Source organism: Ischnura elegans, chromosome 7 (assembly GCF_921293095.1).
Source record: "Ischnura elegans chromosome 7, ioIscEleg1.1, whole genome shotgun sequence".
NCBI lineage: Eukaryota > Metazoa > Arthropoda > Insecta > Odonata > Coenagrionidae > Ischnura > Ischnura elegans.
The window spans coordinates 5,877,035-5,892,699 of record NC_060252.1 but is presented as its reverse complement, the minus strand read 5'-3'; the positions used below and the strand labels follow the sequence as shown (position 1 = coordinate 5,892,699).

General features: G+C 40.8%; 1 protein-coding gene across 1 annotated transcript in view; it reads left to right on the top strand.

The window, feature by feature from the left end:
• The window catches only part of LOC124161927 (DNA polymerase delta catalytic subunit), a 34,324-nt gene that overhangs the window by 9,969 nt on the left and 8,690 nt on the right, over positions 1–15,665 (top strand). Inside the window, exons 9-17 of the mRNA XM_046538193.1 lie at positions 1,996–2,095; positions 4,372–4,508; positions 6,326–6,491; positions 7,943–8,151; positions 9,577–9,838; positions 10,030–10,125; positions 10,618–10,755; positions 13,516–13,688; positions 14,631–14,880. Coding sequence (XP_046394149.1) covers positions 1,996–2,095; positions 4,372–4,508; positions 6,326–6,491; positions 7,943–8,151; positions 9,577–9,838; positions 10,030–10,125; positions 10,618–10,755; positions 13,516–13,688; positions 14,631–14,880 — 1,531 coding nt within the window. The remainder of the gene's footprint in view (positions 1–1,995; positions 2,096–4,371; positions 4,509–6,325; positions 6,492–7,942; positions 8,152–9,576; positions 9,839–10,029; positions 10,126–10,617; positions 10,756–13,515; positions 13,689–14,630; positions 14,881–15,665) is intronic.

Here is a 15,665-nt window from a genome sequence, read left to right as displayed (position 1 = left end):
GCAGCCGTGGAAAATTTTAAGGCAAAACACGACAGGCATATAGCATGAACCTTCCCAAGAGATTGGACAACAATCCGGGCAATTTCAGCACCGTAGGATAATAACCACGTCGTAGATTGCACACACACCGATTTTGGACGGCCGGTAAAATATCGGCCGTCCACATTCCAATAGTGAACAATGGGAGAGCATTGGAGCTTGCACACGTACCGAACACGCGACGGCACCGGCAAAATGCCGGTTAGCTGCCGGCCATTGTCACTGGATCGCCGGCGCCGGCTCAAAAACATAGCAACTTATCGTTTGACCGGTAAAAATCCGGCGTGTGTCCAAGCATCGCTTCGCCGGTAAAATATCGGTCGATATTTTACCAGCCGTCCAAAATCGGTGTGTGTGCAAGGGGCCTAACGGAACTAAAATCGGCCCTCCATCAGCCAATGCCTCTGCCCTTTTTTTCCTTTCCGAGACTCAATAGGAAAATATCAAGTTACAGGGGAACAATGGAAACGTGTTTCATCCCTACCCCACCTCACCAACTGACCTTTTTCAGTCCACCAGGTTCAATTGTCCGAGTTTCTAGAGGTCAAATGCTAGGTGAGTAACCTTCTGAGATCGAAGATATCTCGATATCTTTCAGCAATTGTATGACACGCACGAGGTTCTAAAAAGAATTAGACCTAACGCGACGTATATCTGACAGAATTTAAATTTTTTAAGCTCTAATTGTTTGACGCAAAGATTTATAGTTAAAACAAGGCTACTAATATTCAACATAGTCCAAACAGCACAATTTCGGAAGAAACAAGCGTAGCATAAGCGCATTCAAACAAGACGAGACGGACTAGAAACTTGAGGCAACGCGAACTGCATATATCACATTGCTGCGCCTTCGCCCCTTCGCTTTCAAGGCAACGACGTCACATGCAAGATCGGACGTGTTCTTCCCTTGCTCCTTCGCTCATAGCCTCACAGCTTGAAATACGGAGGGGAGGGAGCGCGCTCCTTCCACTCGACCTCTCCTTCAGCGCTCACAATTTAGTCCAACGATGATCACACTTGTTCGAATTTTTTAAACCGCAGGTTTTGACACCAATATAATTTTCAGTTGCAATAATCTTCATATAAGCGTCTGAAGATAATTTTTGAAAAATCAGGTGCTCAGCGTAATAGAAATTGCTCGGCAAGACAGATGTTGACTATTAACCAGGTATGTCCTTCAAAACTACGCGTTTCTATACGTTTGACAAGCGATTTCTATATGAAGTATAAATGCTGCGGGATGCCCCCTCGTGGCAGTAAATTTAGCGTGCGCTCCGAAGCGATCTTTTCAATGTTCACCTCTGGGGTACCGACGTGACGGCGCGATTCTTGCAAGAAATTCAAACAGGAGCATTTTAAAAATACGTCACTAAGGGAGAAACTCCCCTGTCTGCCGCTTGATTTTGACCCAGGGTTTCAGATGACTGACTCACGCTGAAAACCAAGGCCACTCAGTTCCCCTTGGACTTGCGACCGGGGAAGGGGAGGGGGAAGATAAGAAGTTTGTGTAAGAGGCGCACCCCCATTTTCGGCTGCAATGTCTCGGAAAAAAGGTGCACCTCTTACACGCGCTTATACGGTAGTCTCCCCCGTTACTTTTACCATGGGCATTTTCGGAAAAAAGGGGGGAATATATAAAGACATATACGGTACGTATGTACAAAAGAAATCAAAAGATTAGCTTATTTACTTGTTCAAAGACTGACTAAATTATAACTTTATAATCGTTAGACATGTTTGCCTCTTAGTGGGGCATTGTGTCTGTATTTAGTTTTGTGAAATAATGATCTTTACTGGAGAAGTATTGATGTGTGTATTTCCTGGCCTTTGCATCGTTAGTATGTTGCATTTTGTTGTGAGGCATATCTGATGGTGCTGTCTTGGCCTGCTCCTGCCAGTCTTCTAGAGATTGCTGTTTCTATTGCTTTGTCTCATGCGTGTGTGTCCTTTTCACAGGTCTGTGATCAAGGAGCAGATAATGCAGAACAAGCAGATGGGAAGGAGGGAGAACAAGTCCATGAACGCAGAAGGCAGGGTGGCTTTTGATTTGCTCATGGTGAGTGAAATGGCCTTTATTTTTAGGGCTGCATTGGTCCGCAGAGCCTTCTCTCCCTGCAAGGTTACGCTTCAGAGTCTGGGACTACAAGTGAAAGGATTTTATTTCACAGTTAGGGGTGAAACCTCCAGACACCCTATAACAAAATCCTCAAAGTGCAAAGCGGCCCAGGGACAGGAACTGACCCCCAACCCTCGATGTGTGATATTCACACACCTGTGGCTTAATCTGGGATGAGCTCCATCCTCACCTATCAATACCAACCTGCAGGATTAACTGAGTGTGGGTTTAGGGCTAGGGTACACCTTGTAAAACCATCCAACTCTCAGATGAGATGTCAGAAAGGGTTTCAAACATTCATGAAACAGGGAACCTGAAAGAGTGGGATTGACATCCTATGCTGTTGGAACCATATTGAACATTAAGGAAACAAAGAATTCACCTACAGAGGGAATATATGTTTAGTAGTATGGAATGGTAAATAGAGGAGGTGACCAACTGCTTTTATCATTTGCATGGACCAATGAGTAAGGGTAGAGAGAATCCCGGCATTGGCATTGGCCCGCTTTAAGCAAAAGGATCCAAGGGGACCACGGCATAACGTCCCATCCAACAGACAGATTGTTGCTCTGGAAGTACCCTACACAAAGAACTCTAGCAGAGAATAAATGGATTTCGGATTGAAGAATCTGCCCCTGGAACTCACATTGAGGTGACTACAGCCAATGCTAGCAAAATCAGATTTAATGTTCCTAGAGGAAGTAAAGACAACCCTTTGGCAGAATTGCCTAATTGCTTTGAACTGCATAGGAAATCAATTCCATGGTGTCAGATTCCCCGTTACATAATGGTGGGGGGACTCTTTCTCAGATGGATGGCTTTTGGAAGGGAGAATATGATGATAGTTATTATTGAGGTGATGTGAGAAATGGTACCAAAGAATACTGGAAGTTACTCGTCCAAGAGAAATAATATTCCTTTTATATAAGATGTAAATTGATTTTTCTCTCAGTACTTGCATTGGTCAGCAGCACAGTCTTTGTACGAGCACTGTAGAGATTTAAGCCTGCTTTCAGACTTAACTGCACATGTCCACTAAGGAACGTAAATAGTGGTGCCGACTCCATGGGGCCTGAGGGGTGTCCAGAGGGTCCTGATATTGAGATTCGAGTTATCAGGGTTCTAATGTTGATCATGTGACTCTATAAAATGCTTAAAAAACTTAAAACTCACTACTTATTAAATTTCTCAGGGCAAGATCCCTGGTTTGGGCCTCCCCAATATTTTTTTGTAAGTCGGCATCCCTGTAAGCAGTAGCAATGTATTTTGAAGAAAATAAGCTGTGAGAGGAAGTACCTAAATAATTAGCCAAACTGGATAGCTAAGGATTTGGCTGGTGCTGTCATCTGAAAGCAACTCACTAGGGTTGACATCCAGGGATTCTAGCTGCATGGAAAAAGACACGTTGAGTCTTGTAACATCCACGATGAGAGTATTTCCTCCAAGTGGATCATTTGAGAGGTTTCTTTTCAGTTCTTGCCGTCTTCTGCCTCTCCTGTGATGATGGCCTCAATCATGTCCTTTGATGGGACCAATCAAATTATTCTGTCTTTTTGAGGCTTTCTGATGGATTTCTTCCTCTGTCACTTTTCTGTCTGAATTCCTCTGTACTTCTGTTATCAGTAAAGCGTTCAGCCCACAAGAAAAACAAGGGACTGGGTGCATAAAGAGTGGCAGTCTATAACAACTAAATTTTGTTCTTGAATTTTGATTTTGAACATTACATTAGCCAGATGGGAATATCCCAAAAACAAGATGTTATAAATAATGGTGAAATACAATTCACCATACTTGATACATCACAATATTTCCTCACCCATTGACTCTCGGAGGCTTTGATGAAATCTATAAGTTTTACTAAGATAGACAGCTTCTGAATTGGTTATCGCCTGGTGCTTCTTTTTGAAGCTAACCATCTAATTTATTTTTAAGAAAATAGTCATAATGACTGTGCTGATGAATCTTTCAAGTATGGAGAAAACTATTAATCAAATTTAATGCTTCATTTTTCCAGTTTTTTTGTGGAAATGTTGAGTGAAAGAGGTCTTTATTTAAAAAAATGTACTGGACGGAAAAATATTTCAGAATGCTTGAGTCATCAATGTGTGAGATCCAAGTTGCTCAGTCAGATTTCCTAATGTATAGCATTTGTGATGAGCTTTGATTGGAGGTGAAGTTTAACACTTCCTGCTACTCTGTTCATTCAAAATTTTCAGGTGCTTCTAAGGGAATACAAGCTGAGGTCATACACATTGAATGCGGTGAGTTATCATTTCCTAGGTGAGCAGAAAGAGGACGTACAGCATTCCATCATCACTGATCTGCAAAATGGCAATTCGCAGACACGAAGAAGGTGAGAATTTTGCTCATGGCAATAATACACTATTAATACATAATTACAATATTGGATCTTCTGTATAAAACTTATCTTATATTGTTCTGCATGGTGCTGGTGTTTTCAAAACGGAGGATTAGGCAAAACTAAGAAAAAATCAACTTGATTGTTAATTAGTTTACTGTATTGTTTATGTATATGAAAATAACAAGTTTACCTGACAAAGGCTCATGAGCATCTGCCCTCTCCGTCTGCTCACCACCAACAAGAGGCAAACAAAATAAGCCAAGGAGGTCTGCTCCAATCAGCAGCAGGCAAAGGAGCACGATACAAATGTCTTTGCACTAAGAATGGGCTTGTAGAGGGGATTGGTTTGGGGTATTGGCTGCCCTCCACCTGGGTCACCGTTCAAATCCTCCTGGCAGTTGCAGAGATTTTTCATAGGTAGCCTGATCTATGATTGGGTGCTGTGTGGAGGAGACTTCAAGTTCAGCACTCTGTCCGTCAAATGGGACGTTAAACTCTGGTGCCATAGGTTGACTTGTAACTAATGGAAAAATGTTGCTGTGTGACACAGTTGCATCAAGCCCCAACCCCGATCTTTCAAAAGTCTATTCCTGCAAAAATTATTTGGTGGGAGCAGCTTTTTGATATTGTTTGTAATAATGGACCTCTGAGCATTTATCTCCACTGATGGATCAAATAAGGTGTCCAGAGTAGTACACTGCGAGTCAGTCAGCACAAATGTGTGACTCAGCAAAAAGAAAAGAGTGACTCTCGTTGAAGGATTCAGACTCCCTCTGGCTGCCACTCCCCCTACTTCCCCTGACTCTGTCTTTGTGCTGCACGCCTCCGTGCACCGCTCCTTGGTGGACGTTTATCACTTAGGGAGAGTCTAGTCTTGGGAGTTAAGTTACTAGGGAATGTTATTTTTTTAAAGGTTGCCAAAAAATCCCTGAGAGGCAAATCAAACTTTCTGGAGATACCTATATCATCTCAGATTTTGTTCTTTAAAGCACTTCATGGAATAAGTGACTTTGTACACAGTCACGTGCATGGATGCAAAGTTAAATGCACCAAAGGATGAAGCTCGCTCTGAGAAAATGGCTTGGTGGTGGCTAACCTGCCTGACCAGCAATTGGGATATCCGGGTTCGAATCCCGGCTGAGTGAAATATTTTTTACTTCATCCTTTGGTGTGTTTGTTCCTTAATGATAATTTGTAAGAGTGATCAATAAATTGTTATTAAACTGGAAAAGTAGTGAAGTATTCCTTGTGAATATTTTCCTCAGGTCTCTTTGCATTTGCCTCCCTTCCATGTCTTCCCAATTTGTTTGTTCATCCACTATTACCCCTCCCTCCCATCCCTGTAATCCCTTTTAACTTCCCCCCCACCCTTTTTCCCCCCTCAACCTCGACTCTGTAACCACTCAATTAAGTCACTCTAACGAGTGTACAGCAAGGCAGCTCTCAGCCAAGAGTCACATTTGCCATCTCTGAGTGTCCGCAGATCCTTGAAACCTATGATGAACTCTCTTTTCTCCTCCAGACTGAAGCATTTTTCTCTATCAACCTCTTTCTCTCATTTCTTCAAATTACTCTCCTGCCTGTGCGTATTTCTTAGGAAGCATTTCTCTGTTTCAGTGGTAATTTCACTTTTATCCCATTCTGGAAACCGGTACATATGTAAACATTAAATCTTGTTAACCTCTGACTGTGCTTGATTGTTTATATGCTAATTATTGTGAGCTCTAATTTTGTGTCGAGCTGAAATTGCCTGAAAGAGGGAGAAAGGAGGATCCTTCATGGTATGCGTGGTCATCATCGTTTTGTAGGCTGGCTGTTTACTGTCTGAAGGATGCCTACTTGCCCTTGCGTCTCTTGGAGAAGCTAATGTGTGTCATCAACTACATGGAAATGGCGAGAGTGACTGGCGTTCCCCTCTCATGTCTGCTCACCAGGGGACAGCAAATCAAGGTTGTCTCCCAGTTGCTGCGAAAGGTGCGTGCACAAGCTTTTTGCACTCTGAATTGTTAAATTTTTATTATTTAATAAAAATTTTACTATTTAATTAAAAATGGACTCCAGTATGCTTCAAGAAAATCATGTTAACCCAGTCTAGAGAATTACTGAATTTCGAATGAGAAAATGCATTAATCACTTTGTGTGTGATTTCCGAGGGAATTATGCATCTCAGAACAAGGGAACCTAAGAGGATGCAAAATATCAGGTCAACCTCATGACATGGTCACTCTGGAAAAAGTTGCTTAAATTTTAAAGTATACCAGGACTAGCCGCGGTGATAACTTTTACGGGAGTCACCCGCAAACCGTGTCTGGTAGTGTCCACAAATGTCCACAGGGAAGAATGACGCCTCAGTAGCTTAACTGGCTAAAGCACTCGACCGGAAATCGGGGGATCCGGGTTCGAATCCCGGTCAAGGCGAATGATTTTTTCTCTGTGGATCTTTCGCACGTTACTTAAATTATCACCATGAACTGCAAATGGCTAGTTCAATAAATCTCTTCAATCGAAATATTCAATTACAAATTAATTTTCCTTTAACTTTCCTGGTGGCATCAGTTGTGGAGGGGTGAAGTCGTTGCCTGCCAAGCAAAAGGTCGCGGGTTCAAATCCTGCCTGGGTAGGTGGTCCCTATCCAGGATATGGTTGTTTGTGTACGTGGTAATCCATTATGTGAGGAATGTTTATGTCACGACAAGCAAATCATAAAAACCACAGCAATGTGAGCCGGTCTAAAAATTTTACTTTGACACCATATTTTGCCTTTCTTTTGGCTCTCAGTAAGTTTTCGAGTTCCATTGTTTGAATGTAAGTAATTTTGAGTTGTTAATCTAGTTACTGTTTTTTGTGTGATCTTTGTGAAGACATTGCATTTGATGTGTCAACTTAATTTTGCAAAAATATTTTGATTTTTTTGTTGCTTAATTTTACCTGTGCATAGTTCTTTTTTGTGTTCATTGTATAGAAACATGTTTTTAAAAGAATTTAAATTCATGAATGAATGCCAAGAGAAGATACAAATAAAATTAACACTCACACGTGTAGTTTCAAATTTTCGACCATTACTCAAGGGGGAATGAACAATTTGGGATTGGAATGATGACCAGAGGCTGAGGAGATTTAGGATAAGAAAGGCCATAGAATGCCATAAAATGTTCAAGCAAGGCCATCAGTCAAATTCAAGGAGGCCATGGAATTTGCTATATCCCTGACTCTTTTTTGTTGAGGATATCCTGACAACCTTCTGCATAAGTATATCCTTCACAAATCCTATAGACCGAAATGTCACCCTAACAAAGAACTCACAAACCTCTCACTTTCCACCACTTACTTCACTGGCGTGCAGTCATTGAATAGAATCATTAAAAGCCTCTTTCCTCATCTGTCTACATAATAACCTCACCATCACCAACTGTGTGTAATTGCAGGCCAAGGAGAAGGATTTTGTGATCCCGACGTATTCAGGGACTGGGCAGGAAGAGCAGTTTGAAGGTGCGACTGTGATTGAGCCAATTAGAGGCTACTACTCAGACCCCATAGCAACGCTGGATTTCAGCTCACTGTACCCGAGTATCATGATGGCGCATAACTTGTGCTACACTACGCTCCTTCAGCCGGGCACCAAGGAGAAGCTTGGGTGAGTACAATGCGCCCAGTTATGCGCATTCATTTGTAGCCCCCATTCTGAGTGAAAACTGGGTGTCAGCCACGCAACCTGTGTTAGAAACCTTGAAATCCAGGAATTATTGTTGAATATTGCAAACCAGGAAATCTCTTCTGTCGTTTTTATCGTATCTATTTTATCGTTGAAATCAGTTGAGGAAGCATTGCATGAAGTGAAACAAATGAGTAGGAAGGTGTGTTTTTCATGCTGGCTAAAATCAATTTCTGGGCCTCAAATTTATACTGACTGAAGCGTATGCATTTTAGTCAATACACTATGCGTGATATAGCCAAAAAAATCCATAATCCATTAAAAAATTGGGAAAAAATCTAACTTGTTGGTATAAATTCCACAATGATACTATGTCCTAGGAAATCTGTGCATAGAACTTCAGCCTGAAAAGTGGAATTGTGATAGACTTTAATATTATGACTATTGCGAATGACATCGTTGAAAACTTTGTGCTCTCTTCGAAATAATTGAGTGTGCTTCAAAATGTATGTGACGATTTAAAGTCTTTTCAATATTTTTTCCGTTCACTTAAAAAGTTGAATCAAATGAAAGTGCAACTCAAATAGTTTTGCTGTGCACTCGAATGCATTCCCACGCTGTCTTTCTTTTGTCTTCGTTCAGATAATGCTAATGGTAAAACTGGGGACTATTAAACTACGGGCGACTGCTTTCTTTTTCAGTGAAATAAATGTAAGTGGTGTTTCTTTACTCCATGTTCTCTTCCTTCAACTGCAAAATTTTCCCATATTTTTATATGTTCAATAATTTACTGAGTGTTTTAATTACAGTGGTGGATCTAATGAAATTAGTCATCTCCGATATCACCGGCTATTCATGCAGTTTGTCACTTATTACTGCATGAGTGTAACACTGATTCATGCTTTCAATCAATGTGATTTTCAAATATTCATTCTCACCAGATCGCTATATGTCCTGAGATCTAGAGGAAAATCTCAGGGAAATTCTTGTGGAGGGTTGTCTTCACTTTGGCTAGGAACATTAAATTTGATTTTTCCTATTAATGTATGTAGTCACCTCTGTGAGGGTGCAAGATTCTTCCATCTTTACAAAATTCATCCAAACCTATTCTAAGCCAGAGTCACATTGCAACAATGTCTCTTTCCTGTCTGTACCACTGCCCAGCTCCAATTTATCTTTAGGATACAGGGTAGGAAAGTCCATGACTTGTAGACCCAGCCTTTAGGAGAGTAATCCTTCTAAGTCGGAAGACTTTTATCCTCCTGTATGTCCTGTTGTCCTGTTTCATTTGCTAACTGAATGTCACATCTTCAACATAATGGGTAACGTACTATTCAACCCTAGTTACTTTCCATTCATATAGGAACAATTTTTTGCAACAAAGGAGATATTTCTTTTTGTCCGCAGTCTATCGGCTGAGGAGTACGTCCAAACCCCTGCTGGGAACTACTTTGTTCGTCAATCGGTCCGAAAAGGCCTCTTGCCTGAGATCCTGGAGAACTTGCTGTCTGCACGAAAGAAGGCCAAGAATGACCTGAAGGAGGAAACCGACCCCTTGCGCAGAAAGGTGCTGGACGGGCGGCAGCTGGCGCTCAAGATCAGCGCAAACTCCGTTTATGGTTTCACTGGTGCACAAGTGGGGAAGCTTCCATGCCTTGAAATATCCGGGGTAAGTGCGTGGGTGCCCTCAGCTACAAAATGTGCACAAAACATTATGTATTAATACTCAAGCTTATTAATTGAAATGAGAGCGCAATTGAACATTTTTCAGTATCCTAAGAGAAATGAAATCACTGTTGTGGAATTTAAGTGCTTGTGTTTGGTGAGTTGAGTGTCAATCTTGTCTTCTTCCCTGCACAGAGCGTGACGGCGTACGGGCGTACAATGATTGAGCAGACAAAGCAGGAGGTGGAGGCCAAGTATTGCGTGGCGCAGGGATATTCACATGATGCCCTCGTAAGTCTTTTCCCTCTCTTTCCACATCCAATTGCGAAGTTCATGGGTGTATTTCATCTGGGAACCATTTTCTGCTTGAGTCAATGAGCAAAGCATTCAGAAATGATTTTACTGTCTGAGCAGGAAGCATCTTTTGCGATGGAACCCAACTCCCCTGCGGTGAGTGTGTGGGTGCTCTCAGCTACAAAATGTGCAGGAAACATTATGTATTAATATTCAAGCTTATCAATGGCTACCCCACCCCCTATCCGTCTCCCTCTCGGCTGGACCCCTTCCCCCACTCATCATGGAAATGCATGAAAGCCTTGTGCTTAACTATCTGTCATCTGGCAACCCCTTGAAAATGATGCTGAGTCATGAGCCAGAGTATTTACAAAGCTTCGTAGAAAGTTTGTTTCATTTACCATGGTTTCTGTGACTTAGATCTTCTCTCAGTGTAGCTGTCCCTTGCGTGTATGTAGCTGAACTCCCTTTTTTTGCATTCCTCCTCAGGTCATATATGGAGACACTGATTCCGTGATGGTGAAGTTTGGTGTGAAGTCATTGGAGGAGGCAATGTCGTTGGGAAGGGAGGCCGCTGAGTACGTCAGCTCCAAGTTTGTGAAGCCAATCAAGTTGGAATTTGAAAAGGTGAGAGTAATTGTTGTGTTGTTTAGTGCGCATTTCTTCTTAGGTGACAGTCGGTGGGCGTCATATATAATTATGTCAATCATCTTCAAGTCAAAGTGATTTTTTTTGGTTAAGTGTTCCATTTATATTGGTGAGCCTTGGTACCAGCCAGCTTTGAGCCAATGCTGTGAGTTGGGACTACCAATCTAATTGAGAATCAGTCAGAGAACTCTCTTATGTGCATTTTGGAGTGTCTAGCTGTCCTCCATGCTGAAATTCATTATGGTGCTTATCGATTGTGGTTGATCATTGGTACTGATAGGCAATGAGTTAATTTTCTGTCTTGGGGTTGAGGGGATCATTGCTGTCCCTGAACTGCCATGGGTGACAAGGCAGCATTATTTCACTCGTCCGCTTAAGGGTGGTCCTTTACTGGTTGATGGTGTGTGTATGCTGGGAGGGAAATGTGTATGTATCGATGAATTGAAATCGTTGTAATTGTGCTATTCTGAGACAAGTCTTAAGAAAATTAGAAAAGCACAAAAATCGATGCCCTTCCTCCCTCCTTGAGATTGTGATGCGATTAGTGTTCAGTTCATGAATTTTGAATTTAGTGAGGATTGCTCGTTGAACGAAGGAATTGTTTGCAAATGTGTGAAGCACAGTAAACCACTGATTGGCTGATGCGAGGAGGAGAGCGTTAATGGAGGAGCACTATCCCACTCGGCCAGAGGAAAGTCGTGACAAATAGTACTAGAACTATGCCACAGATCCTAAGACAGAAACACATGGGTCTATTCATTTCATCAGACTTTGTCGCAATCGACAATTTGTAATGAATATGTGAACAAGTTAATTTCAAAGTATGTCATGTGTTAATCAATAAATTTTGTTTTAATTGATCGATTCCATTTCTTACAAATTTTCATGAATTACCATTCTACTTGACAAGATATTTTGCGCGTGAAGAAAAGGTGACCAATGTATCGCATGGTATGAAGCTGATAATGGAAATGTATTTCCACCGCTCGTTGTTGTGGCAGAGCCAGATTTTCATGTAACAAATCAAGAACATAATGTTAAACGTCAGTCGAGGATCTGTGATAATTGAAGAAAGATATTTATGCAAGAGTGTAACATGGCAATTTTAGATAACCGAGCCTGGAGTGGAGTCCTCTACAATATCTACAAAGAAGAACGATAAGACCACAACACCATGTTATTGAGGGCCAAAAAAATCATGGGAACAAAAACACAAAAGGAATACTTGTAGGATTATTATTTTGTCCATATGGTTGGAGCCAATCCTTGCTCAGCTTCTTTTCGTTTATTTATCCAAGATGCAATGTTTATGAAACCCTCTAAGGCCGGCTTTTCTGGAGGAGTTCAACCTTTTACCTAATGCCATGAAGTCATCATGAAATTTGTTTACTAGGACTTTTGACTCAGTTGACTGAGAGATTCTTCTGAAAAAAATTCACTTTTACGGAATTCAGGGCATTTTTAACAACCTGATCAGATCTTTTCTTTCAAATAGATTCCAAGCAGTAACAGTTACAAATGACAATATGGCTAAACATACATCATCATATCAACAAGTGACTAAGGGTGTTCCTCAAGGCTCCATTATTGGGCCCCCACTTTTTTTGCTGTACATAAACGATCTGCCTTCATCTTTGAATGGAAGTATTTTCATGTGTGCGGATGATACAAACCATCTAATTAAACATGATGGAAATGTAGCAGTCACTGCTCAAAATGCTGTTAATGATATGGAAACTTGGTGCTCCTCCAACAAAGTTACCTTAAATAAAGCCAAGTCTGCTTATGTTTTTTTCCATCCTTTGCAAAAAAAATTGATTATAGTCTCTACATCAAGTTTTCTGACTGCAGTCTTCAACGAGCCAATGATACTGAGTTTTTGGGGCTCATTATTAATGAAAACCTCACCTGGGATTCCCATATAAACCATATTTCCTCCTCAATTGCCTCTGGATGCTACATAATTAAACGAATGATTCAATTAACCAGTATTCCAACTGCTATGACAATTTATTATGCTCATATTCACAGTATTCTGAGGTATGGCATATTGGCTTGGGGTCTCTCCCCTAAAGCCCTCTGTGTTTTCAAATTACAAAAATGGGCTGTTAGGATCATCTGCAAAGCCAGAAAAAGAGATAGCTGTCGTAATTTATTTAAAAAACTTCAAATTCTTCCTCTTCCTTGCGTATATATCTTTTGTGCCGTAATGTTAATAAGAGATAACAAATCCAAGCTGACACTTATCAAAAATCTCGACATTCATGATTACGGTACGAGAAGCCGAGATAATTTTGCGGTCATACATCACAATCTCTCAATATTTAATACTGGCCCTGCCACTATGAGTTGCAGGATTTACAATAAACTACCAACTGCTCTGAAAGATGAGAAAGTACCAAGCAAGTTTAGAACCAAATTGAAGCAGTACCTTTTAGGTAATATTTTCTATTCTGTTGATGAATATCTAAATTCCTGAATGTATACATTTTTTTGTGTGTGCTTTTTTTTTAGCCAATTGTGAATCTCTTGTGTTTTGTAAATGTGTATATATTTTTTTTTCTTTTATTTATATTCTTGACGGGTCCTATATATGTATTACATATCTCGTGGTACCAATGAATATCTTATTATTATTATTATTATTATTATCTAATTAATCACACTGAGTGAGAATTTGCATTGAAAGCTACTTTTGCCATTTAACATTGATGATGATTATTTTTCGTTTGTTCTCAGGTTTACTTTCCTTACCTCCTCATAAACAAGAAGAGGTATGCAGGACTGTACTTCACTCGTCCAGACAAATACGACAAAATGGATTGCAAAGGGATCGAAACGGTTAGGCGTGACAACTGCCCCCTGGTGGCCAACATGATGAACACGTGCCTTCAGAAGCTGCTCATCGAGAGGTAATGTCTTGCAGTGGAAAACAAATGCTCTTTGGATTTTGCTGTTACATATTAGCCACTGTGCAAAGAGCAGATCGTTCCCACCTCAAATTCATTTGCAAAGTCATTTGTATTCCTATGAACAAAAACATCTCTCGGTACGGCAATTGGTTTTTCTGTCATCAACCATGGAATCACTCTCTTTTCCAAGTTATTCAAGGAAATAACAATCGAGTAGACAGTAATGTACCTTTGTGGAGTCACACACCAGGGCACGTACTATTTAAGTTAGGAAATTCCATGATAAATCATTTGTAGTGATCCAAGGCAACAAAGTAAAAGTAATCGAACTAATGTTGACATTCACATAATCTGCTCCAAAGCTCGGGTGAGTTATCGCTACATTTTAGTAATCAAAAGCGAACATTTGGATTGCACATATGCTGATCGAAATGCCGTTCCTGCCGCATAAACCTCATCCACACGTGTATATTTTTGGTATTTCGTATTTATATATGCCTTAAGTGCCTAAATCGAACATTTTAATTGTTATTTTATGCAATAGCATCAAAGAATAATTGAATGCTGGTTTGCATTTGCAAATGGAGGAAGTCCATTCTCCAAAATATACATAAATGTCTTTTTTTGTGTGATGTCTTAGAATTTTCAATTAGCTGTGTCAAACTACGCCTTGGGAACTGAACGTTTCACTTTCCAGAACAGCTAACCTCCAATGTAGCAACCTCTTTCAATGTCTTGTGCTCAACTGCCTACAAATCATTTCTAGGATATATTCCTAATGATGATAATGAATTCCAAAAAACTTTAACCCATGAAAGAATTAAATTTCTGCATTTCTTATCTCCGTTACGTGCAAATCTGACTCACAAACATAACCTGTGGACTACCTGTGCATGTTAACTATGATTGGAGCCCTCAAATTGTTTATTTTTTCCCAACTAGGGATCCCGAGGGTGCCGTGGCATATGCCAAACAGGTGATTTCCGACCTCCTGTGCAACAGGATCGACATCTCACAGCTGGTGGTGACGAAGGAATTGGCAAAGCAAGATTATGCCGCAAAGCAGGCCCACGTAGAGCTGGCCAACAAGATGCGCAAGAGAGACCCAGCCGCAGCACCCAAGCTGGGTGATCGAGTGCCGTATGTGTTGATTGCTGCTGCCAAGGGAACGCCCGCGTACATGAAGGCGGAGGTGAGTCCGAACAGGCCCAACCCTTTGCTGTTGCAATGGAAGTTATGGGGAAAAAGGAAAAGATCACTCAGCAATGCTATGTTGAGTCAAAAAATAAATATATTATTATTTATGCTCATAGTCTGTTGTTTAAATTGTGTCAAGGACTCATTGAGAGCTTTCTTCACCGGACTGCTGATCTTTTTAGTGGTGATAATATCATTGTAACATCGTACCTATATTCCCACTGCTCCATGCACTCCTGCAAACGCTCCATGCAGGCGAACACCTAGCCATAACTGCACCATCCCTACTCCCTTTGTCAATGATTCCATTTCCACTATTCCCTTACTCCATGTTTGACCTAGACTAATCGCGACGTAAATATGCCTGACCGCAACATAAAATTCAGCTCCCTAGGGCTGTATTCAACTGCATGAGAGGCCGTGGCAATAAATGCACATTTGCAATGTGACTAATACATTTTAAGATTGTCAGTAAAATTTTCTTCATTGGCCATTGGGTGTCCATTGAAGAAATCTTCTCGGATTGATCAAGTGGCATTTTTTTCTGTTGCTCATCGTCTATACATAATTGAGTGGACATCCAAGTAAACTTGAAACATTCCTTGTCAGCAAGTAAAGAAAATAATTATGTTTACAAAGGTAATTCTAATTTGGTGTTTTTGTATCTGATGTAATTTATCATAAAGATTGAGGAGAACGTGGAAGGAGAGTGAAACTAATGAAAAACAGATGTACGTGATCCTTAATTTGACTTCAACCCAACTCACTTGCACCTGTGTA